The 25,837-nt window shown below is 52.0% G+C and overlaps 1 protein-coding gene across 2 annotated transcripts in view; it reads right to left on the bottom strand.

The window, feature by feature from the left end:
* LOC144126030 (uncharacterized) overlaps nt 1–25,837 on the bottom strand; it is a 77,435-nt gene that overhangs the window by 40,038 nt on the left and 11,560 nt on the right. For both annotated transcript variants that reach the window (XM_077659911.1, XM_077659912.1), the window contains exon 2: nt 1,096–1,365. In XM_077659911.1, coding sequence (XP_077516037.1) covers nt 1,096–1,285 — 190 coding nt within the window. In that variant the 5' untranslated portion in view covers nt 1,286–1,365. The remainder of the gene's footprint in view (nt 1–1,095; nt 1,366–25,837) is intronic.

Raw genomic sequence — 25,837 nt, 5'->3', positions numbered from 1 at the left:
CGTTCCGCGCAAGCAAACTAACAAAGCGAAGCGGTGCAGTGGGAAGACGAAGTAAGGGGTCGGCTAGCCAAGGAACCGCGAGAAAGTTGCGCAGGACGGGCTCCCAGAGAGGCGACGATGCGGGCGCAAAGCACGTAAACTGAAAGAGGCAGCGAGGAAAAGGCTCGAGGAAAGGAAAGAGGCGCAAAAGAATGCGGACGACGAAGAGAAAGTAAGCGGGAATGCGCAGGCGAGGTGGTCACTCAGCGCGGGGCGAGGGAAAATGAATGAGGCAACGGAGCGAGGAGTCCGTAGAGCAAAGAATGGAATGGAATGCGTGGCGACGCGTCCCCCGCGGGGTCGCGGACACGCACTCTGCGATGACTATATTAGAGTGTTCTTTGTTGTTTTCAGCATAATGCTACAGCATATCCCTTAAACGTGCTACCGCCAGCAGCCATCTGCGCATGCGCTGTTGACGGCTGGCGGGAGTATACGTTAGGTGTAGACGACGGCGCTATGTATAAAATACACTTTTTAGCGTCGGACACTTCACACTGCGCGCACTTGACGTTGCGCACGCTTGACGTTGCGCACACTTGGCGCAGTGTACACTTGGCGCAATGTGCACACTTGGCAAATGTGCACACTTGGAAAATGTGCGTAATTGGCAAATGTGCGTAATTGGCACCCGCCGTGGTGGCTCAGTGGTTAGAGCGCTCGGCTACTGATCCGGAGTTCCCGGGTTCGAACCCGACCGCGGCGGCCGCGTTTCGATGGAGGAAAAACGCTAAGGCGCCCGTGTGCTGTGCGATGTCAGTGCCCGTTAAAGATCCCCAGGTGGTCGAAATTATTCCGGAGCCCTCCACTATGGCACCTCTTTCTCCATTTCTCCTTTCACTCCCTCCTTTATCCTTTCCTTACGGCGTGGTTCAGGTGTCCGCCGATATGTGAGACAGATACTGCGCCATTTACTTTACTCAAACACGAGTTTTCATTTTCTAATTGGCAAATGTGCGTAACTGGCAGATATGCGTAACTGGCAGATGTGCACACTTGGCAAATGTTGCTGCAACACCCAGTGATCGCGACGAAAACAGCTCTTCCGATACCCACCGGGGTCGAACCTCCACAGGTCCTTGAGGGGCAGATTGGCCGAGCGGCCAGCCAGCAGGTAGAAGCATCCGTCCTGCGAGATGCACATGGCGTGCTTGGAGCGGGAACTGGGAGCGGCGCCAGACTCCTTGGCACCGGCTGGCGCCTCTCCGCCGCCGGGGGCGCTGGCGAGCTGCACCTGCGCCCACATGCTGAGTACGGGGTCACGCGTCGACGACGCCGTCGTGGGGGCCGCCTCCTCCGCGCCGGGGAGGACGACGATCACGGGCGCTGCAATTAAAGACGGCACCTCTTTAACTGAGATAGAGTTGGTCGCATATCCCGCGAGTTACTGCACATCAAAGCAGAAAGCCTCCACGGAGGAACGTGCCCGTTTAGGTAAGATCGCAAGAATGTTTTCTTATAAATTCAACTAGCGTTTTGAATTTACTTTTTTTTCGCTAATTTGATTCGCCTCCTTGGTTAACTGTCAGCGAAGCCGCACGATGGCTCACAAATAGGCTCTCCGTTCTAACGTTTCCGCGCAACATATCAGCCAATAAAATAACAGAACTAGCAGCTACAGCGACAGCAACATCGACCGAAGCTTGTGCTGACAATCACGAAAGAGTGGTCAGCGTTAAGCCAAAGCGGAAACTGCCCGGGACACTGGCTGCATACGGGCTGCGAGAAAATGCATCGGCCTCAGCCCGAGGTCCCTCGACGCGCGAGACAGGCGATGTGCGGCAGCAGCTCGCAAAGCCGCCCAGCGTGTAACCAGTCAGCCAGAGAGGCGCCGCGGGGTCGTGGCGTGGCGAGCGGAACGCAGATTAATCCGAGCAGAAAGCAAACAACCAAGCTTTACTGCGCAACACACGCACACGCCCAGCACGCGCAGAAAACACGCTCAACAGGCGTCCGCTTGTCGGGTCTCCATGGGACCCGCTGGCGCCAGAAGCAGAACGCAATTACGTCATTGCGACGGCGCCGCTGCGTTGCTCCCGTTGCCACTGCCTCCCCACTCCTCGCACCTTCTTCCTTCGCCTCTCGCTGGCGCCTGGTCCGGGCAGCCAGCGCTCATTAGCCGCCGCATATCGCTGCCGCGCCACTGCACACCGGACAGGCGGCGGGACCAAGTAGCGAAGCGGATATATGAGAGCCGCACAGCACGGCCAGTCGACCGAACGAGCGGGAGGAAGTAGCCGGGAAGGAAAGGAAAAGAAAGCGGCGCCGCGCAGGTAGACCGCCACCTCCTCGGTTCCCGACAGTTCGCGTACCGAGTTCGGGTTACAAATCTCTTCCTGCTCCCGCTTTGTCCTCGGTGTCCACCCTTTCTCTTTGCTCGTTGCGGGAAACAGAAGGAGCAACCGACCGGCCAGGGAGACATCGGTCTTTCTTAGCCGCGGTCCGCAGGGAGGGAAAGAAAAAGGGAAAGGCAGTCCCGAGATACGGCCGGTGAAGGAGGCTCCGTAACGACGTTCGGCGGAAGGCAAGAAGAGGGACAAGCCGAAGAACGGGGTCGCGGGAGGCGGCCGCTCCCCTTTCCCGCCGCGAGTTCCAACGTTTCCCGTTTTTCGTTTGCATGCTTCCTTTTTTTTCGTTCTTGGCGCGCTTTTGCTTTCCCATTCGGCAGCCTGTCTTCAGGTGCGCCGGGGCTGCCGCAAGCACCGCCGAGCCCCATAAAATGGTAATTTGGCGCCAAAGAGTTTCGCGGGGCTAATCTCGCGGAAATGTTTTTCGGGAGCAACCATCTCCCTTGCCCTCTTTTCTTTTTTCCCTGTTTCTGCTGTCTTTGATTTGCGTACGCACCCTCTTGGTCGTTCATTTATCTGTACCGACGCGAAGAAATAAAAAGGGGGAAAGTGAAACATCAAGTTGCTGTGACATTAATTGATTTCTGATACGATTCTGGTACCTTTTCGTGCGTTCCGGCGCGGGTTTCGACAAGTAAGACATAAAGGTAGCGGTCACCCTTCATTCCGTTTAAAATGCGGACCGATAAAAGCTTTTCAAGGAAATCCCTCGGCATCACGCACAATACTATGAATGTGAAAACTGAAGGATGAATAACATACGTAACGCGATGTGCGAGGGCATCGCCGCAGGAGCGGAGCTTTAGCTTCCCTTAAAACGTGTGCGTTTGTCCAAAGCTCACTCGTGGCGGGACTCATGCCGTTCGGACAGCAGTGTGAATGTCAGCGAAGCATCTGAAATTGAGTCTTCGTGAGTGCTGAATACGAGCTCTTTACAAACGCTTGGAGTATTTCCAAGAATATAACATAGTGTAACCACAACAGCGTCTACGCTTTCTTTAGACGAGCATCTGCCTGCACGTCTTGGTTATGAGCCGCTTCAGAACGAAATGCCGAAACCAAACAACGCATGCGTTTGGGTAGAGGGCCTACCGAAGGTTGGACGCCAAAGGAGCCGAAAAAAGTCCTCCTCGATATCTAAGCCTTCGAAGGTAGGGTTCCGACAGACAACACGAAGTTTAGAAGGATCGGCCACCATTTATACCTTCCGACGCACAGCAATGAGAAGTTGTGGCAACGTTTGTTTTTTTAATTTTGCATCATGTTACATGAAACGCCGCCTAAAAAAAAAAAGTCATCCTACACGATGAGCACAATATCAGAGGAACCGAGTGATTTGGTTTCGAGCAAAAGCACGTTTCTCAGTACAATCGATCCCAAATATATCGAACTATTGTTTATATGGAACATCCAGAATACCCCCTAATAAGTCCCATGCTAAAGTATAGCACTGTTTGTTCGCATTTATCGAATCCTCGCTCATGGGAACATTCGATATATCGTACAGCACCGTGACCTTGCAAGGCGCGCTCCTCTTAACGGCATTCCCGTGATCACTTAGCGCGCGCGGAGGCGGGTCGGCTGCCCGGCCTTGGGCCCCCACTGGCTGCGCTAGCGTTGTAAAACCGCCTGACGACGTGAACGTGGATACGCGAGGGTAGTGTTCAATCGCTTCTACTCATTTTCCTCTCGACACCGATGTCACGCGGAAAAGGCAGCTTTCGATGCACAGCTTGTGATGCGGTGAAGCCAACCTAACTGATGGAAGCTTAGCGGCGGCTCTCGCTTAGTATGCTTCGCTCACTGCCCTGCAGAAGACGTTGCCGAAACGAACTGAAACATAATTTTAATGAGATATTATTTTATTTGTTGTGTACTCGTAACAAGACCAGGCCTCTTGCCATAGGAAATGGTCAGTTCCAAGCATCGTCCGCTCCGGTTTCGATGCCACCAGACTAGGCCTCGCGGTGCGCTGCGAGGGGTGCGCTGCCAGCCACCGGAGCGCACGCCACTACATGATCCGCGACACTAGCGTGAGTACAGTGCATTCTTGCTTCCAGTTTACAGATAAGCTTATCGACTGTCATTTTTGCTATAGAATTATCGATGTATCGAATTATTTGGCGATCCCTTTGCCTCACTACCGAAAAAGTCGTGCTGTCTGGGTGTGAAGCTTCCATCTGCCAGATGTCACCTGCCACGGTTGGCAAGTGACATAGTGGAGAGACGAAAATTCCCTCTCCACTCTAAAAGAAAATGCAAATGGAAGGGGGAATACGAAGAGAGGGTGACAAGCGACGGGTAGCAGGTGGAAAAATGAAAAAAGAGAAATTCTTTCTTTTTCGTACGTCTAGCATAAGTGTGTCACTAGCGAAGAAGCCGTTATGCGTCCTGGTGAGGCCTGGAGGTGTCCTGGTGAAGGAGGAAAACCGGTTTCGCGGCAGCTGCAGCCACATGCCAAGGACGACACCCTTGCACGCAAGCTGCAGCCAAGTGGAAAGGCAGAAACTGTGTCGCGCCAGCTGCAGCTTACATTGTCTGTAAAGCCGCCATAACTAACCTATATGAAAGGTTTATGCATATTGCGCTAGCGCACATATGTCTCATTTGGTTTAACAAAGTAAATGTAGGGTTAATTTTTTTAACATAAATTCATGACGATCTCTGCTTTTCTCGTTAAAGGTGGCTTCTCTGCACCATGACTCTTTGTGCAAAAAAGCGCACTATACGAAAACATTAAAAAAATTCTGACGAACATTACTTTTCAAAGTTGATGATGTGAGCTCCAAGGCTGAAGTAAATGCTAAATAATTTGTAACACTTTTATCTGTTCATATTTATATCCAAATACCACATTCAGCGTAACACTAACTTCGGTGTACAAACTTGCACACCGAAGTTAGTGTTACGCTTCCCTAGAGTAAAAATCTTTATTCTGCAGAGAAGCGCCGCCCATAGGGCGAAAACAAAATTCCACGTATGGTACACTTTTTCGGGAGGCACCCTTCTCGGCAGTTTACACTGTTACCATTGGCACTAAATAAACCAAAAAGTAGTTTCAGAACCGTTGCGAATTTTGACCACGTCATTTGTTTTGTTCGTCAAAGCTGGCTTCGCCCCATTAACACCACGCGTGCAAAAAAGCGCACTCAACAACAAAACTAGGAAATATCAATGCAATTATGGACAGTAAAGGATGCACTCAATCACTTTCGATGCCACCCTAATTCAGACCTTGTATTATGATTACGGGAATTGTGTCGATAAAGGGAAGAAACAACGAAGCTGAACAGCCTTTGGGATAAAAAAATCTTCGTCACATCAATACCCATTGAAAAAAAAAACTGCAATCTGAAAAAAAAAACACAGAACAATAGGCCAACGCAAGGGGTTACGCCGGACAACAATGCATGAATTCGCAGCAAATGGTTCAGTCTTTTACGCGGCCAGAAACACGAGATGTCCCACAAAAAGCAATGAAAATGCTGAAGTGATGATAAAGCAGGAAACAAATGGCGGCATACGGCGCATAACAAAAAAAAAAACAACGTCATTTGGTCTTGTTTCGTGCAGTTATCGAAGGTAAAAACAGGCGGACTTTAAACCTTACATTTTGCGCCTGTCGGGCAGTACTTGTCCCGATCGGCAGGAAAGCCAACGGAGCGATGAAAGTAGCCATTGGGATTTCAAACCAAGCCATTGGGATTTCAAACAATGTAGGACACTGCACCCGTTCCCGAAGCTTGAAAGCAAGCTCACTCTCTACATCGGCAACAACATCATCAACAACAATACGATCTATTTGCACAGTTGGGCCAAATGCAAATTAGGTGCGCTAGCACATCGGTTTTCACTCCGGCTCCGGTATTTGGATCCATTGTTCATGGATGGAAGTTGTTCGGGTAATAGTAATACGCTAATGCTCATATATGCGGAATTGGCCATTCTGTACTTTACATTAAGAGGTTCCTGGGACAGAGTTTCTGAATACTACATAAAAAGAAAGCTGGCGCAAGCGTCTATGCGAGTTTCTTAAAAAGAAAAACACTTCATCCACCATGGGAATGCTGGGAAGACATATCTTACCTGGCTTGGCTTGTGTTCACCCTAAAACATAACTAAGACTGCAGAAATGCAAAATTTGCGCGCGTGCGCGTGTGTGTGTGGGGTGGAGGGGGAGGGGGAAAATTGCGCGAAACCCGGTGCGTAGGTGGCAGTTCGCCCACCCCCCGTGGGCAGGTGGGCAGCCTGCCACAAAGCAGGCTTCAGACAAACACACACAACGGCTAAATGCGGGGAATGGCCACTACAAGTGCCAGCGCACTAAAACGAACGCACAAAGCGAACAACCCTGACGAGCCACAAACCGCTCCCCATTATGCCTGGCTGGTCGATAAGTCTGTCTACTGCGTTTATAGGTTTCTTTTTATTCCATACGTGGCAGTTTTCCACCAGCCAAGTAAAAGTCACTGGACGAAAAAAATATAATAAGAGTCCCGTTCGCTGGCGATACCCGCGTGTGCCTCGTGTATAAGCGAGGGCTCGCTCCATCCATGCTGGCCCTCCTCGTGAAGGAGCAAACGATGGCCGCAAAGAAATAAATGCGCCGTCGGAGGTTGTGGCCAGAGCGGCGGGAAATAATGACGAGCAACTCGCAGTCATGCGTGGCGCTCGCAAGAACACACGCGGGACAGACGAGGAAGCTTTACTGCGCGACGTCAAGAACATACCAACGCAATCGCCACGCAATTCTCCCAGCCTCGCTCTCCCCCTCACAACACGCACACAGCACCACCCCAGAAGCAGCGGGGTGGGCAAAGTAGCCAGCACGGCAGAAATGAAAGCAACAGAGTTGTGAAGAAAGGCAATCGGCGCTAAGTGACTCGCAACCAGGGTGGCGAAAACGCTATTCTATACGTGGAGGGTGGGGGCAACGACACCGGCGACATCGTGAGTTACGTGTAAAGCCGAGGAGAAAAGGAAAATCGAAAAAATCTGAAACGACGCCTCCTCCCATAGTCCTCGTCAGTATATCATGCCGTATGTCTAGATGCCACGGAGAAGTCATAAATAAAAGGAAAAAAAACACTGCGCGCAAATAATATATAAAACCGTCACACGAAGGAGAAAAGTGATCAATGTGTGGGGGCGAATAGACGGAGCTATGGCAGCCTTATAACAGGTGGATTTGTAAGCGTTTTTTTTCTTCTGACTGACATCTTTATGGACAGAACCGCCGCTGTCACAGAGCCAAAACCTTTTCGCGCACTTGGATGTTTATTAGAGATACAAAAATCGGTTACCTAGTTCCTGAACATATTGCAGCAAGTTTGTCATTATCAGGGCTCAAGCCCTGACGAAAACTAAATTTGTTCCTGGGAAATAATTCATTCTTGTGCTATCGTACTACCTATTGTGCTATAGCATGGCACTTAACGTCGGCCGACAAGCAACACTTATATACTATAACGCCTCCTCACACTTCGAACATCACTCTTACACATCAACATCTTGAAGGAAAGTGAAAACAGTACACAAGATATTCTCGAATGACTCGAAGGAAATCTGACGATGGGACGCAGAAGTTCTCCAAGCCTAAACCAGGCAAGCACAGACCCGGCGAGCGTTTGTTTATTATTATTTCTGTCAAGAGTACGCCAGACGTCTTGTCGAGAGATGTGAGCACCGCACCACGACTAATAACGAAGCGCGAAAGGATCGATTGTAGAGAAAGGGGGAGAAAGACAACGACTTCACTGAAATACCAAGTCCTGTGTTATGAAGCCGCAACAGCTCTGATGTGTTAAACTAGAGCTTTCTGATAAGCAGAAAACAAGTGGCAGTGGAGTGCGCCAGTTCCACGACGTAAAGTGCGGTATCGAGCAGGGATCAATTAGGGACAGGGACGGGCGAGGATGGTTTCAATGTGTGGGCAGTCCCACAATGCGTCAGCATTATCAGGGTTCACCCGAAGCATCTAGAGCTGGGGAGGATGGGGTGTTCCGGATGCAGTGCATATAATGATCAGAACGGAATGTCAATATATTTCCAATCGATGAGCTGGCTCGCATTCAAACTCTCCCCGGGTGGTTCACACGAAGGACCAAATCTCAGATCTCGAGGATGAACCAGGCATCACGTGGCCTGACGTCAGACATTAAGGCCGACCACTCCTGTCCACCCACGACGCGGACATAAAAAGGAAGGCGCTTTTTCACTTAGAGATCTGCTGTTTTCATACGTCGTGTGAAAGCTTGATTTGAAGTCACAGATTCGTCCGCGAACTCATCCGTCGAGTGAATACACCTTTATCGACAGAAAGCTATTTAGCATTAGGTTGTGATTAGCAGGGAGCAAACTTTTTTTTTCTTCCGTACGTCCAAAGCGCACGGAACAGGAGCGGACAGACACACACGAATACACTGTCCCAACTTTCCACCCGTCGGCTAATCAGCGCACATAAAACCATCTATCACCTCACGTATCCTGCAGGCTTTTTTCTTCTTCAGAAAATTCCGCGCTCTCTTCTCCCATTACATTTGCTTTCACCGTCGCTCTGAACTTGTACAATTCCTTTGCGGGCTATAGCCGGCCTCGCACAGCTATCCCGCAGGAAAGGGCAAATCCTCACAAATGCGGGAATGTCTCTGACTGAAGCATACATAGTAGCAGTAAGGAGCGAAGCTCCTCGTTCTCTCTGGCGGCTCGCCCCTTATCGGCGGCGCGACCGTTGCTCATAGCGCAGCCCATCGCTCACTCCCAGTTTTCTCTGAGCGTGGCAGGCAGGCAGAGAAGGAAAGGCAAAGAAGCACAAAACGCAAAGCTGCCGCCGCTCAGGGCTCGGCCCGCACGCCGCGTTCTGCGTGCAGCAGGGGATGCCGAGATGAATGGTGCCGGCCTGTCGGGCTTCCCCCTCCGATCTCCGACCCACAGCCACCACTACCGCTCGCCACTGCAGCAGCCCAATCCTCTGGTACGACTGCAGATCAGAAACGTGCGCCTTGGTAACGTAACATCCCTCCTCGCGGCGGAAGAGATGAAGAGGGAGGAGAAAGGGATGAAGGAATGCGCACGGCGCGCCACTGCGCCTCTCCTCCTCCTCTTATTATTATTATTATTATTTCCGGGAAACGACAAGTACAGCGGGCTTTCCCGACCAGAGCCGGTCCCGGACTCGCCCGTGCTGATCCCCTGTATACGTCTCGTGATCCCCACCGTAATAACCGGGCCCTGCATCAAAGGGCAAGAAGACGAAGTGGAATCGCACGTGTATATATCTCTCCAACTCACGCGGTACCAAGTAACTAGGCTTTGTGCCCCGTCTCTGCCAGTTCTTACACTCCTAAACGTATAAGTAGAAGCTGCAGCTGAAGTTCGCTATTTGCTTTTTCCTCTGTTACTAACTTTCGCAGTGCGCGGCTGCGGCAGTCGTGTGCATACCTTGCGAAATAGTATTTTAAAACATATAAGCAAAAAGTGCAATTTTTTCTATTGAAAAAAAAAATGCCCCACCGAAATTTTCACGTTTAATTCCTAAAGTATGAAGGTTTAATCTCTAAGTTTTAATTTATTGACCCCACATGCGAACACTACAAATTGACGGTCTACTACATCATATAAATGAAACCAACAACTTCATTTTCGTTTAAAGCCAAGCACAGTTCCAAGTAGCACCCAATGACAGGACCGCACGCTTCTCATTTTCACATTTCCTTTAACTGCCTGCACCTAAGTTATAGCTATGTTACTCAAGCAAAAAAAAAATATAGAAGCTGAAGGAGACAACGATTTGCAGATGTGAAGACGCCGTAGTATCACTCTAGAATGAAGTAACAAAAAATCGTTACGTTCGCCTGCTGCTCTCAGGTGCACAGGAAACAAGACGCTTGGCCACTGCAAGGGTGGTTTCATTAGCCCGATGAGAAAGAAACAATTGACAGGCATGGAATGCTGCAAGGTTTATTTTCTCTGACATAATCCAGACGCCGAAAGGGCACAACAACACGAATGAAAACACGAGACACGAGGTCATTTTCTCGCGTCTACAGCCTACAACTTATAGGCCAAGGCCTACAGGTCACGGCCTACAGGTCACGGCCTACAAGCCACAGCCTACAGGCTATAGCCTCATGTCTCTTGTTTTCCTTGCTGTGCAGTCGTGCCCTTCCGGCTGCTAGAAACATTACGTCGTGAGCCAACTAGCTCAGTGCCAGCCCCGTAGTATTTACTCTGCATCCGGTGTAATTACTAAACTAAGCTTTTCGGATATTACACATCTCATACCGTAGTATCCGATAATATTCTGCAAGGCTGACTCGCGTTCACGGTCTTCAGGGAATAAGATAAAAGGCTGAGCGCAACTCACGCACAAAATAATTTTTTATCGATAACGCTGCATTGTGATGAGAACGCAGTGCAGCCATCAGCGCTGCTCACCACGCAGCCACTTTACGAGCAGCCCCACACGTGACGCGTACAGAGACACGCAGGGAAGCGGGTCATTTTCATGCCTGTTTTCAGTACCCTCACCCGGATTACCCATCCCCGCATTATCATATTAAATCCAACATTACGATTACCTGCACCGATCCGATGCTACCCTGGCAACAGGGCGTGCGCCCGTGGTATATGCCTCCAGTTTGGAGGAAGCCTGCGGAGCGATGACCAAAGGAACGCGTGCTCACCCCTCGCCGTGCTCAACAATAGGGAAGAGAAAAGCGGGCTTCGGGGGGAATAAAAGGAAGACCTATCCTCGCTTCTTCTTCCGAAGAAGAACCGCTGCGGCAGCTCGCAATGGCACTGCAACAGCGGCCGAAGCAGACAGTAGGGAGAGAGAGAAAGAAAGTGGGGTGGGGGATACAAAAGGAAGCCGCACAACAGAGAAGCGGCGCGCTGCTGATGACAAGAGACATCGCCGGACCAAGAAAGAGCGCCGACGACTCATCCCTCCCGCGCCGCCGTCGCTCTTTCCCTACTTTCACCGCGCATACGCAATCCCCGACTCCCCATCGGCGCGGGAGCAGGGGACGGGTGGAGGAGAGTCGCGTCTCCCCTGACCGCGGCTGGCTTCTTCCCCACGCAGTTGACTCTCTCGGGCGAGTCGGCTTACACTCATCCCCCCGACGAGGGAGAGAAGGAGCCGCCATTCCCTCTGACACATAAACGCGACGCCGAGCTGCTGCAGTGCGCACAGGGCGCGGAGAATGCGAGGACGAGCGGTGGGCAATAAGATGCGGACGGGGCGGGGGGGTATCACGTCAGTCATATGCGCCCTCCTAATAGGAGCAAGCCGGCGCTCGGACAGACGTATATATATATATCTCTCTCCCGGGCCGCGACAGCAACCCTCCGCGATAAGAGGGAAGAAACGGCAAAAAAAAAAAAGCGTGGGGGGGGGGGGGGAAGAGTCGGAGCGCAGAGAACGGCGCGACAGCTAAATAAAAACAGATGTCAAGTGCACAGAATATACGGGTCCGTGCAAACTATAACGCAACTTGTTTTTGTCTGCTTTGTTCGCTCGCCCTTTCGTTCTTTCCTGTCAGCAAAAAGCAACAGCCGGATCGCTTTGCCCAGCTGTCTTCCCCCCCCCCCCCCCCCCCCCAAGAAGCAGACGGAGTACAGAGTCGTAAGTCGTGCGCGCAGTGAGACTGACGCAATGTTGGAAAGGTGGAGCGAACTCCGTAAATGTGCAACGGCGGCTACATTAAAAACTATCTTGACACATCTACGTTTACAGAACAAAGACGTTTCCCCCACTAACCTCCGATTAACACTGCTCTGAGCCAGCTGTCCCCTACGCTATCCCCTCCAATTTTCTAATTCCGTATCTGTCACGCCCTGCTACATTGACCTTCTGTTGGAATCCGCTCAGTTACCGTAAGACAACATCGGTTATCGCTACTCCGCATTACATTCACTGCAATAAACACTGCTGACTAAGTGTAACTTATTACGCGCTATTGCTCACTTGGCTCGTCTAGCTTAACTACACGAACCGCGCGTTTCTTCTAAGAATTCTTCAGACAGTGCAGTGAAACACACACCGCACACTGGGTATATTTCTCACTGCCTGCATAGCAGCTTCCTGGCATGGAATCCACGCCGAGTTACGGCCGAGTTTGTATGCATACAACATCCGCACCCATTATTCCTCGCAACAGAGGCACGCGTGATCTCCATACGTATATATCAACGGTTTCACAAGTATAGAGATGGGGTTATCGTCAAGCCGCTATGTGCGCCTTTTACTTCCCATCACCACAAACATTGAACTACGTATGTGTCTGAAATGATGATGATGAATTGCTGACGGCGATATTATGGCTTTAACGGTCCGCATCGTCTCATATACTAGCCTCAGTTTAACACCAACTATCAAAAGTGACCAATATTCGCCAAACGCTTCGTCGGCTTGCAGTGTGACAATTCGCTCGTACCTGAGCACTGAATTTTGTATCTTTGACAAGCTATACGTAATGATAGCAGCTGCCCCCATCGCGCACGCACGCACGAACACGCGCACACACAACACCCACACACAACGTTTTAGTAGCCTTCGTCGCAAGACAGAGATGTGTCTTACATGCGCTTCCTGCTACCATGAGCAGAGCTCGCGTTTAGGGAACTTTGAACGGCTGCGCACCACTTCATTGCGTCACTCACAGACGAGGCAGAGGCAGAGAGACGAACAAAGTGGACGCTGCTATATGCACACAGCTTGAAACTTCAGAACGACAGGAAAGCACGGGCACCGTCACCAATATGGCGGTGCGCAACGGCACAGCGATGCCTGAGCTGGAACCTGGCTTGGTGGTCGCACTCGTTACTGGCGGCCATCTGCAATCTACGACGGCTGCAGGAGGCCATGTGTTACGGCTAGGCAAGCTTTTATTTTGTACGTTGCACATGCTCTTCACCGGCTCCCCTTAAAAGAGGAAGTCGCGTGTCTATTTCGACACTATGCGTAACGCCTTTTGGGGCTTTTTTTTTTCTTGACCGCTCTCCACTAGAGTAGCGGTATGGTGGCCGTCAAACTCGTGAAGAGCGCAGATACAGCGAGAGAGAGGGGGGGGGGGTGCACGTTGGGCTTTCCGGGCACAGGACGAGGACAATGGGAACACATCAGCTGCTTGCAGTGCGCTGCGCCACGCACTGCAAATGATTGCGGCAGCTGCTTGCAGTGCGCGCAGTCACGCAGCAAACAAGCTGGAGAGAGAGAGGGGGGGGGGGGACGAAAGGAGCTGGCGGGCAGGAGAACAAGTACACCGGCGAGCTGCTCCTCGAGAAACGATATCTCGGGCACGGCGCTCGATCCAGTTCCGCCGCAAGCCGGAGGAGGCACGCACGCGGAATCGATTGAGCTCCACTGCAGTCGGCAACATCTTCCACGATTTGCAGGGGCCGGCGACGGCAGGCGGAGACTGGATTATTGAACCCCCCTCCCCCCCCCTTGCTTTCCATCTTCGTCTCTCTCTCTCTCTTTTTGTTGTCTTTTTTCGTAGCGGCTTCAGTTTTCCTTGCGCGTCACAGCACAGATACGTGCACGCTCTGCCACCCTGTCTCTGCGCCTCCCACTCGCTTTCCCTTCGACGCCCCTCTTCACCCCCCCCCCCCCCCCCCTACCCGAAACTCCGCACCCGCGCGTCCGCCCGGTACATGATTTGTCTCGAGTCTTCGAGACGCCGGGGCTCACTCTTTCGATGCGGCGAGCACGTTGCCTCCCGGGGATTTGCCCGCTGCCCACAAATCCGCGGTCCCTTGTCCCTATGGTGCGCGCCCGCTGCGCTGGGACCTGGAGCAGGATCGGAAACGCGGGCGCACGCTGTGGCGTACAGAAGCAGATAAAAACAAAAAAGGCTCGAGAAGGAGAGGAGGAGATGATGTGGCAGGCGCGATTGATTTCGCTCCGCAGAGCAGTAGCGCCGGCTATAAGGGGAAGGAGGGAGGGGGGGGGGGGGGGGGGGGGACACGGATGAAGACATACGAAGCCCAGGTGTTCGCCTCAGCTGCACGACGACCCCCTCCCTCAAACTCCTGCTTTTATGCTCAGCCCGGAAGTCGCACCGGAAAGCAAGCTCTCTTGTTCTCTTCTGCAAGTATGATTCGTGAAGTCTGGGCAGAAGGGAGTAGTACACCCACGTGTCATTTTTCTTTGTTTTCGCCCATCGCCTTGTCTCCGCTGGCTTCCTTTCTTTCCTGAAAACTTCTCAATACGCGGGCTATTTTTACAAGGCACCTTTTTTTCTTTTCTTGTGTTTCCAGATCCCGTCGAGAATTTGCGAGCTTTGAGGTGAAAGATAACATAAACTGCTTTTCTGTCTTTTTCGCGCTGCTTCTCACTGAGGTGTCTTTGTGTCGAAACAGATTACGGTTCTTCGAGCGGAAGTGAAAGGGCCGACAGAGAATGAAAAGAAGAAAGCAGCTAGGGCTGCCCGAAAATTCAATATTTAATACTCCGTCGGCAGCGAAGATTCGCCCGCTTAAGCCCGCTACTTGAAGGCCGGTTTTTCTCCGAATCTTCGAGACGGAGGCGCGCAGCAGGTGTCCTACAAACGTGCAAAATAGACAAACGGGGCGGTGCGCAGAGTTATGGGGCGTGCTGTCGATGTGTTCATCTCTCGTTCTTTTCTACGGCAAGCAGACGGCGATAAGTGTGAACAAATTATTTTGGAAAAACGAAAAGAAAAAGTGCAGTAACTGTATCACTTCTCGGTGGACACTTCAACTACGCCTTGAAGGAACGGATGAAGGAGAGAGTGAAAGAAGGAAGAGAGCATGAGGTTTAAAAACAGGTTTTAAGAAAAGGAAAGACCCGGAGGCAAAATGGAGGCAAAATGCTAAGGCGCCCGTGTGCTGTGCGATGTCAGTGCACGTTAAAGATCCCCAGGAGGTCGAAATTATTCCGGAGCCCTCCACTACGGCACCTCTTTCTTCCTTTCTTCTTTCACTCCCTCCTTTATCTCTTCCCTTACGGCACTGTTCAGGTGTCCAACGATATATGAGACAGATACTGCGCCTATTCCTTTCCCCCAAAACTAATTATAATTATATAAGAAAAGGGAATGCCAAAATAACTACTTCACTTCTCAGTGTATACCTCAACCGCGCCACGAGAGAAGGGAGGAAGGTGGGAGTGAAAGAATATCAAGAAAAAGAGGCGCCGTACTGGAAGGCTCCAGAATAATTTCGACCATCTGCGGATCTTTAACGAGCGCTGATATCGCACAGCATACGGGCGCCTTTTGAGTTTCTCCTCCATCGAAACACCGCCGCCGCGGCTGGGCTCGCCAAGAATGTTTACACCTCTTTGGTTCGATCATAATTGGCTTAATTGTTTTTTTTGGAGGGGGGAAGGAAATGGCGCAATATCTGTCTCATATATCGTTGGACACCTGAACCGCGCCGTAAGGGAAGGGATAAAGGAGGGAGTGAAAGAAGAAAGGAAGAGGTGCCGTAGTGGAGGGCTCCGGAATAATTTCGACCACCTGGGGATCTTTAACGTGCACTCACATCTGTTCGCAGTTTGCATACGTCGGTCCGAATGAGGAAGAGGAAGTTTAGAGAAAAGGAAAGGCGCAGTAACTTTCCTCTGGGCGGACACCTCAGCCGCGCCGAGGGGAAATAGACCAATTGGATGAAAATGGGTGAAAGAAACGCAATCCGAACGGCGATCAGCGGGAAAAACACAGGCAAAGACCCAATAAGGAGTGGCAGAAACAGACAGAGAGGAAAAGACAGCAAGGGTATAAAGGTCGAGTTATTCCAAGTCTCAGCAGAAAAGCCAGTAACGTACAACAATGTGACGCTTATCGTGTCCCCGAGAGTACGCCCAAATAGAGCGGTTCGCATTTGCGTAATCCGCTTACCACATCCTGCGAGCAGCAAGCGGCGCGTGCGGTCTGCACCGTTCCGACAGATGCGACACCAAACGCTTGTCCCTCGCCTTCAAAAACAGAAAACGGTGCAGCGGTGGTTGAGCGCGCAAACTCCGGTTTTCCTCGCGCTCACGCTTTCGCCATAGGCGCCAAATTGGAGTAGGCTCGTCAATGGACTTTCAGCGAAGACCTCCGCCCAACGTATGCGCCGTTCAGTGATGGCTCCTGAAGATAAGTTTAACGTATTTGAAGTAACAAACAGAAGCCCAAGTTGGATCTTTCCGATCAAAACACACATTCATAACTTGTACTCTCGAGCCCGTTACGGACGTTATGGCATCCGAGTCGGCATTCCAGCCGGCATCCCAATCGGTATAATAATAATAATTGGTTTTTTGGGGAAAGGAAATGGCGCAGTATCTGTCTCATATATCGTTGGACACCTGAACCGCGCCGTAAGGGAAGGGATAAAGGAGGGAGTGAAAGAAGAAAGGAAGAGGTGCCGTAGTGGAGGGCTCCGGAATAATTTCGACCACCTGGGGACCTTTAACGTGCACTGACATCTGTTCGCAGTTTGCATACGTCGGTCCGAATGAGGAAGAGGAAGTTTAGAGAAAAGGAAAGGCGCAGTAACTTCCCTCTGGGCGGACACCTCAGCCGCGCCGAGGGGAAATAGACCAATTGGATGAAAATGGGTGAAAGAAACGCAATCCGAACGGCGATCAGCGGGAAAAACACAGGCAAAGACCCAATAAGGAGTGGCAGAAACAGACAGAGAGGAAAAGACAGCAAGGGTATAAAGGTCGAGTTATTCCAAGTCTCAGCAGAAAAGCCAGTAACGTACAACAATGTGACGCTTATCGTGTCCCCGAGAGTACGCCCAAATAGAGCGGTTCGCATTTGCGTAATCCGCTTACCACATCCTGCGAGCAGCAAGCGGCGCGTGCGGTCTGCACCGTTCCGACAGATGCGACACCAAACGCTTGTCCCTCGCCTTCAAAAACAGAAAACGGTGCAGCGGTGGTTGAGCGCGCAAACTCCGGTTTTCCTCGCGCTCACGCTTTCGCCATAGGCGCCAAATTGGAGTAGGCTCGTCAATGGACTTTCAGCGAAGACCTCCGCCCAACGTATGCGCCGTTCAGTGATGGCTCCTGAAGATAAGTTTAACGTATTTGAAGTAACAAACAGAAGCCCAAGTTGGATCTTTCCCATCAAAACACACATTCATAACTTGTACTCTCGAGCCCGTTACGGACGTTATGGCATCCGAGTCGGCATTCCAGCCGGCATCCCAATCGGTATAATAATAATAATTGGTTTTTTGGGGAAAGGAAATGGCGCAGTATCTGTCTCATATATCGTTGGACACCTGAACCGCGCCGTAAGGGAAGGGATAAAAGAGAGAGTGAAAGAAGAAAGGAAGAGAGAAGTGCCATAGTGGAGGGCTCCGGAATAATTTCGACCACCTGGGGATCTTTAACGTGCACTAACATCGCACAGCACACGGACGCCTTAGCGTTTTTCCTCCATAAAAACGCAGCCGCCGCGGTCGGGTTCAAACCCGGGAACTCCGGATCAGTAGTCGAGCGCTCTAACCACTGAGCCACCGCAGCGGGTCCCAATCGGCATCCCAATCGGCATCCAAATCGGCATTTCAGTGAGCCTCGAACGACCAGAACTAAAAGGTTGCTGCTCAAAGAGGAAATTGAAGCCCGATGCAGTGATCATCTGACAGCATGTATCGCCTGGTATATGAAAAGCGCAGAGAGGTCGCTGGAAAGATTAATGAACAGACTTTGACGGGAGGAGGAGGAGGAGGAGGAGGAGGAGGAGGAGGAGGAGGAGGAGGGGGGGAGGGAGTGATGGGGAAGATGGGAAGGGGGTATGTCACCAATAGCGTCGCCACTGCGGCTTTTAAGGGCCCCGTTTCATCCGCGAGTGACGCGGTGGTGCCTGCATGCATCAACGTACTTCGGCAGTGCTTCGGCGGCGCTGTTTACCGAACACTCGGGCGTGTTTTCACACGCTTCGAGGCGGCAGCAGGCGCATTCGCTCGTCAAAACAACACTGAGACGTAAACACTCTTACAGAGCCCCGCGAAGTGCAACGCGTGCTGCGATGCTGTCCTCGTTCGCGTGTTTTGAGAGAACACGAAGTGCGTGCGGCCAAGCGTCGGTTCGAGATGGCGCTGTGTTCGTCCAAGACGTAGATGAGGGTGGGGGGCTTTAAGGCACCCTACCAAGACGTACCGCCCCTGTGTAGAGCAAAGGGCAGCGCCATCTTTTCAGGGCGCCCCCGTGCTCCGCAGGGGCTTAATTTGCACTTCACCCTCCTGGACGCTTCACACTCATTGAACGTGTGGTGGAACGAAAGGAGCGAAGCTCGCCCGTTTACAGCTGTTTTTACGAACACAACAAGGGAAGCTGAAATCGGCTTTGTTTATAGTTTCTGGCCTAATTTTGTGAGTTTTTAACTCATGTAAAATTTACGACACGTTTCGCACCATTTCGAGGTTTTTTTCCCCCTTATTTGTTCTTCCTTCGCTGTCTAAAGACTCCCCCAGGCTACTCGGCAGAGCGGCGCAGCTCCTTCACAGCACGAAGAAGGTACCTGCCGCCAGAAACAACGCGCATTCTTCGTGCCGATGGCGAGTTTAGCTCGCAGCGAAGACTGACCCCGCAATGCCCTATACAACAATGCGCGAAAGAAAGAAATAAACGAAAGGAATAATACAACTCGCGCTACAAAATTACTAACTTCGCTAGTCATTCTACTGTTTTTAATTTCACTATTATAAGTTGTGTTTTTTTTTTTTCAGTATCAGCACGTTACAGTCCCAGTATTGACCAATCCCTTTCCCTCCCTCTCCCCTTTCAGCTTCCACTGTGGATGGGTAGAACTTCGAATTTACGAAGAAGAAAATGAAGAGTTTTTTTGTCGAAGCTGTTACTGCTGCGGAAACCCCGGTGCACTTGCCCGCTTCTAGTCTAGAGCGAACGACCTCATGCGGGGGCAGGACACACACGAGGGCCAAACACCGAGTGCTAGAGGCACGAGTGCAGCAAGACAGAGGCGGCCGCGTCACATTGGTCACGCACACACAAGCACGCTTCTCTCGCGGTCGACCGAGGAAGAGAAGACTAGGAACCCCCTTCCACCCCTCCCTACCCCAGCAAGCCAGCGAAAGCCGACAACCGTTCTTCTCTGCATAGCCGCCTATCGCGACCACACACAAGACGCGTAAACGGCCACAGCCGCTCGATCCGCCGCGGCTTTCTTTTTCCTTCTCTCCATTTCTTTTCTTTTTCTCTCTTTCATAGCCTCTGTCGCTTCTTCCGCCGTTACGTACGTATCGCTCCGCCGGTTCCGCCCGGACGAATCTCTCTCCTAATGGAGCGCAGCATGAAGGAGGAGGAGGAGGAGGAGGGAACGGCTCGCGCGGGTAACGTACAAGTGGGTAAGCCGAGGCTGCGTCGAATATTGCAAAACGGAGAGAAGTCGCGTCAGAGAGAAAGAAAGAGAGAGAAACGAGAGATGCGCGAGAGTACCAGACGCGGAGTGAGGAAGAGGGGGAGCTGAAAGAGCGAAGGAAGACGCACCGCAGATGCGCGCAGCGGACTGTGTTCTCCCCGGCAGCTTTGAAGCTCGCAACGAAAGGCGAGGCACGGCGGCTCTGCCCCGCCTGCCCCCTGGATTGTCCCGTCTCTGCTGCTGCCTATGTATAAAGCGCTTATGGTTTTCCTAAGCCGAGGCAGAGTACGCGGAACGATATCCTCCGAGGGACCCGGCAGGCCAGCCCAGTGAAGGATAAAAACGAAACATCCTGAAAAAAGCATCACTTCGAAACTACCCCGCGGTCCGCTGACTACGGGGCCGTACGAGGCCAATTCTCGTCGATGCGCTCAGGCCAAAGGGAGGAAGTACGAGAACTTCTGCGCTACGCTCTTGGGCCACGCGAGGAAATTAAATCGCTTTCGCTTGCGCCGAGGCACGAAGCATAGAGCGAGAGCAAGATTTTTAAAAAAATTAAAAGTAAATGCGAGCGGGCGTACTAGCTTCAAACAGACGTGCAGCGGTAATGAAGCCAAACACCGCAGAGCATGACTGCGCTGATAAATATGAAATCAAAAAATTGTGCCTCTTACCGCACAGAGAGGCCCACTATAATTGTTGTCCCCTCCCCCTACTCCGTTTCGCCGTTACAACAAAACGCAGCGCAAGTTCCACTGGGCGCTCTTTTTTGGTGCGCGCGACTGCTTGCTTCTCGCTTGGATGTGCAGCTGCTGAGCCTAATGTTATGCCCCCCCCCCCTCCCCCGCCTCCCCAAACAAGCCAAGTTTCGCGGCCCTGTTCGCGAAACTTGGAACCATGCAGCACAGCTGTGCTGCGGAACATACTGCATGCGCAGCTACATCCGCACACGTGTACTACAAGCTCGACCAGAGACCTCCGCTAGCCTCGACCACAGAGGCCAAGAAAAAGTGAACAGCACACTACGCCTCGTTGGCGTCCTCCGTCGACTAATGCAAGTCGGTGTACGCGAGTAAGGGTGGAGGGGGAGAAGGGTTGGGCGCGAACTTGCGATCGGTCGTCGCTGGCTAAGCGCCTAGCAAGCAGCCGGCTCCTCGACACGACCGGCACTTTTCCAGCCTCCCTGACCCCGCCGCCTTACCTCCTCCGGTCCGAGGCCCCCGCTTAGCGCGTTGAATCCCCGGCAGCAAGGCCCGCTTCGGTTTCCTCCCGCTCGCAGCCGGGACCTAATGCGAAAGCAGTGGCCCTTCGATGGCTGGCGCGCAGCCTGCCCGTTCCACCGTCCCCTCCTAGAAACGGGTGCGAGAGACCCGCCCCCGCGGGGCGCCCCATTTAATTACTACCGAGCAGGGTGGGGAGGACGATGCGCCCGCATCAAAGGTCGTCCTCCGTCGCTCCGGCCCTGCAACTGTCGATGACGATGCGAGCGCGGCGAACGAGACGCCAAGAAGAACGAAGCCCGGCTCCCTGACGGGTCGGTGCTTTGACTCGTGGGTCTATACTACGCCACAGCGCAATGCTTAAATCCATTGAAACTTCAGAAGACGCGCTAGGCAGAACAATAAAGCGAGGGAACTCCCAGAAAACTCACCACGATCGCTATTCCTGGAGGAGCTGGGCTTCTCTCCTCACGATGCTCTACGTCCAGTACTACGGCCGCTTCTGGTGACCCGCGCCACCCACGTGTTTGGTAGCCACCACACCGTGCCGAACTGCGGCCGGCCTCGACCCACCAACAAACTATAGCGACCCGGACATGGTATTAATGCTGAAGTTTACTCACTCCCAGACTTTTATTTTCCACTTACCCCGTGGCGTTAGTTGTGCCGCAAACGACATGTTACACAGTATCCCCCCCCCCCCCTTTCATAGCAACAACAACCACCACCACCACGCATCGGAACGCCAAGGCCAGGGGCCACGCGAAGCAACATAGCATACGATTCCAGGGGATGCGGAACGAATTCAACAAGCTCAAAGAATTATGGTTGCCCGCTCTTTAATTGCACTTTCAATCACACGCATTTCAATTTAATCGCCACGAATGCACTGGCAAACAACTGTTCATATGACTCGAAAAAGTCAGGAGCCAACACACCGCATCGAGCGCACGGTGATGAATGTCGGGCCAAACAGCGCCGGATATAGTACTACAGAGCATACATAAAAAAACGGGCTAAGCGCCTTGTTACACGGTGCTTATGCACAGAAGGAAGAGAGCAGTAGGACGCTGAGAAAGCAGCACGCAAAATAGAAAAAAAAACATTACGCTGCAAGGTGTTAAATGAAAGACGAGCAGGAGCTCAAAAGAGTCGCTGGCAGCATTACACGGATCCTCCTCATGGTTAACCGGGAACATGTCCCTCGCTGCGGCAGTAGCGCCACCACGGCAAGGCATCTCCCCCCGCGCGCTAAAATATAGTGGTCAACACGACGCCCGCGGCAGCAATACACTGCGCTTAGGCGCGCCCGGAATTCAATTACCTCGCCCCGAAACACTCAAACGCGCGCGGAAGCTCGCACCCTACATTTCGGCGACGTATCTCGCGAGCAGGTGGTAGAAATTGATCGGCAGCACGACTCACTCGGGCACGTTTCCCGCATCCTGCGGCGGGCAGGGTAATATTCTGCGCGTACGTGCCCCGCCAAACACCGCTCCGGAGGTGCACAGTGTCCCACGGGATATGTGCGCGCCTCCACGTCGGCGAAGGTGCCGCAGCCGCCGACGACATCGCGACTCAGCGCGCGCTGTCACGTCCCTTCCTGCCAAATCGAGTTTTCCTATACTCCGTGGTGCAGTCGGCGGGGCTTGGCGTGTTTCAGTCAACAGCGATGCAGAATGCACGAACTCGCCAAACAATACGGAGCTCCGCTTGCGTTTTTTCTCTAATTTCTCCCTCTCCCTCGCTTATAATTAAACCGGAACACTATACATTCTTGCAATTATTTAATAATACCGAAGCAATAAAAAGAAGAAGAAAACGTGGTCTAATTACATAACTCATTTTTTTTTTCACGGATTGTCGTTTCGTAGTCTGCCACACACTGATGTCGCTCTGAAGGAATTAGCCGCGGTGCTTAGGCATCCGTGTGCAGTAGAGGAGTTCGCTGCATACGCTTACTACTGGTGTGCAGTGTCATACTGCTAAACGGTGCACAGATGCCGGTGAAACCGTGTGCGCGGCATCTCCGAGCAGCCACGTAGTGTTTCACTCTCAGGGGTTCCAATCAGTCTGCAGAGCGAATGGGCCTCCGCCGTGGCTGCGCAACGCTCGGCTGTCTCCGTGCAGACAAGTGGTTCAGGGCAAAGAGACGCCAGGATAAACGGACCCGCCGCGGTGGCTCAGTGGCTTGGTGTTTGGCTGTTGATCCCGACGTCGGCCGCATTTAGATCGAGGCAAAGCGCAAAACAAAATTAACGGTCCATTTTCTTAGGCGAAATCCGAATTAGGCGCGCTAGCAATGAGTGGCCATTGTTTCGCATTGTTTATCGTGGTTATGGATTGTTATGCATGACATTGGTATGCGATTAAATTAAAGTGGTACATATCAAGTGCGTTCTGTGTGTGGTGTGTGTTCGCATGGCATGAATGAAGCACAGTAGACACAAGGCGCAATGTTCACTACAGTCATTCTATGCATGCACGTCAATCACGGTTACGCTTAAATGTTACGAGGACTGTCTTGTGACCACTGGCCAGAAAAGCAGTTGCACAGACATGAATAGCAAAAAAAAAAAACTACAGTGGGCACTTAAATCTCCTTCCGTGCTATCAATGGGAAAGCATTGTGCAGCACTGCTGTATTCTTTGGAGCGTTCGTGGTCGATTATGTCTGTAGTATTCTGTGCGTTTGTGTAACTTAGTCCGCGTTGGCCACCAAACCACACACCATTCGGAGCTCCGTGGGTTAATGCCCATATATGCAGAATTGGTCATCATCATCTCCATAATCATCATCATCATCAGCCTGACTACGCCCTGTCCTGTGCCAGTTGCGCCCACCGTATACCCGCAATCTTCTTGATCTCATCCGCCAACCTAACTTTCTGCCACCCCCTGCTACGCTTGTCTTCTCTTAATTGGACAGTGTCTAATTAACATACACAGATCGCGGCAAGTACTCATATACCACTACCAACGCAGTGGGGCAGCGGTTAAGAGAAGCACCGCATTGGCAGGTGGCTGTTTCTATCACAGGCACCAGTAGGGATTATGCTACCCATGCTGCTCTTCCCGAGCAACTTCTCGCGCAGCTGGCGCGACGCTCCTCCGAGCTTACCCGAGTTACTTTGTGGACAGAAAGTGCGGACACTTTCTGTACGCGCCACGCAAGTAATATTGGAAATCATATATTGTGTCTGAAGCACTAAATCTATGCAACCTTTCCACTGCGTAGTACCCACATTCGCGGGTGCAACTAGATGCAAATTACACATGGCGACCTATATACCTGCCCACCGTGGCAGGTAGGCCGCCTGCGGGAAGGCCACATGACTTTTTCCGTGAATATGGGCTTGACTGCTAGCGCACTAATAAAAGGCACAGGCGATCATCACACAACGTGATGAGCAGTACCCGTTGTACAGTTCGCTTCTAAAATGATCGCCTCCCCATTGCGTCTTTTAATTGTATTTCGCCATCGATTTTTTTGTTTCGGTGTTGCGTGGGCTTCTCGGGAGGCTGGAGGTGTATGGAGAGTGCGAGTGAGTGTATGGGCGGTGGATAGGGGCTTCTGGGGGGTGCAGGTGGGTGGTTGGTGGCGGGTAAAGCTAATGCAGGGGAAGGGTGGGTTGTTTTGTGGTGGGTAGAGCATTCTCGAGGGTGGAGATTGGTGGCGGTCAAAGGTGGGTGGGTAGTGAGCAGAGGCCTCCCGAATGGCGCCGGCGGCATCACATAACATCAGACGGAGATATTCTGAGAACGTCAGGGTAGTAATGCTAACGTATTAAACGCCCGTGTGCTGCGCGATGTCGGCGCACTTTAAAGAACCCCTGGTGGTTTAAATTGAGCTGAAGCCCCTCACTAAAGCGTCCCCCCATAGCCAGCGTGTCACTTCAGGAGGTTACACACCTCATAGCAATGCCTGACAAACTGACCCTAATTAGCCGGGTTTAACTCTCCGGCGGGGTTCATGCCGCGAAAACAGGACATCCGTTCAAAGCCATATCCGGAAGACGAGAAAAGGCGGGGAGTGAGCAGGAGCGGAACAGCGTCATTCGAGTCGCACCTATACATATATGATTCCAACGAAAGGATTTTGTCGTTGCTGAACGCGCACCTGTATCCTGGGCAGACACCGCTATTGCGCTGTCAAACAGGGACCAACACTGAAGCCGCCTGACAGATGAGGGGCTCGCACTAAGTGAGTGCATCGCGTGATACCAGCGTTAGCGTTCCTGCGTTCTCAGGTAGCGAAATACATGCACTCCCCCATTCAGTGGCATATGCGGTAGACCAGTGTGCAAGGAAAACAAACTAATCGTTAAATTAACGTGGAACAGCCCTGGTCAGGGTGTTGTGCACAGCCGCCAATCTCGTATAGTAACACGCGATCTGCGAAGACTTCCCTCCGGGCACCGCAGCGTTCTTACACACGCACTTGCACTGTCCTGCACGAGCTGAACACTTCCTCGTCACAGCTCTGCAAGACGTGCAACTTAATGGGAGTCGCGTAACGTCTCCAGAAACGGTGGCTGTTTACTAAGCATGAAGTACTTATAGCCCCACTATCGGCTAACTCAGGGGATCACCGTCCAGAATCTGCAGTGACCCTAAAGTTCAACATGAAGCCGAACCCAAGACCGCACATGCCAGAAGAAACCTTGCGGCCGAATGGTATCCAGCAGAAAAAAAAAAGTCAGCGCCGAGAGGGGGTCGAACAAGCGCCGAAGCAGACACAGAAACCTCGCTTCCCTTATGCCTTACACCAGTCGACCACCGCCCCAGTTTCTCGCGTTGCGTGTTCTAACTGGCAGTATCTGTGCTGCCGCCGTGGCCGCTTTCAATCAGCCTTCTTGTGCGGCTACGTAGAAGCGTGCCGTTG

The sequence above is a fragment of the Amblyomma americanum genome, chromosome 3, assembly GCF_052857255.1.
Source record: "Amblyomma americanum isolate KBUSLIRL-KWMA chromosome 3, ASM5285725v1, whole genome shotgun sequence".
Taxonomy (NCBI): domain Eukaryota; kingdom Metazoa; phylum Arthropoda; class Arachnida; order Ixodida; family Ixodidae; genus Amblyomma; species Amblyomma americanum.
The sequence above is the reverse complement of the archived record's forward strand: the minus strand, read 5'-3'. Positions and strand labels throughout refer to the sequence as shown.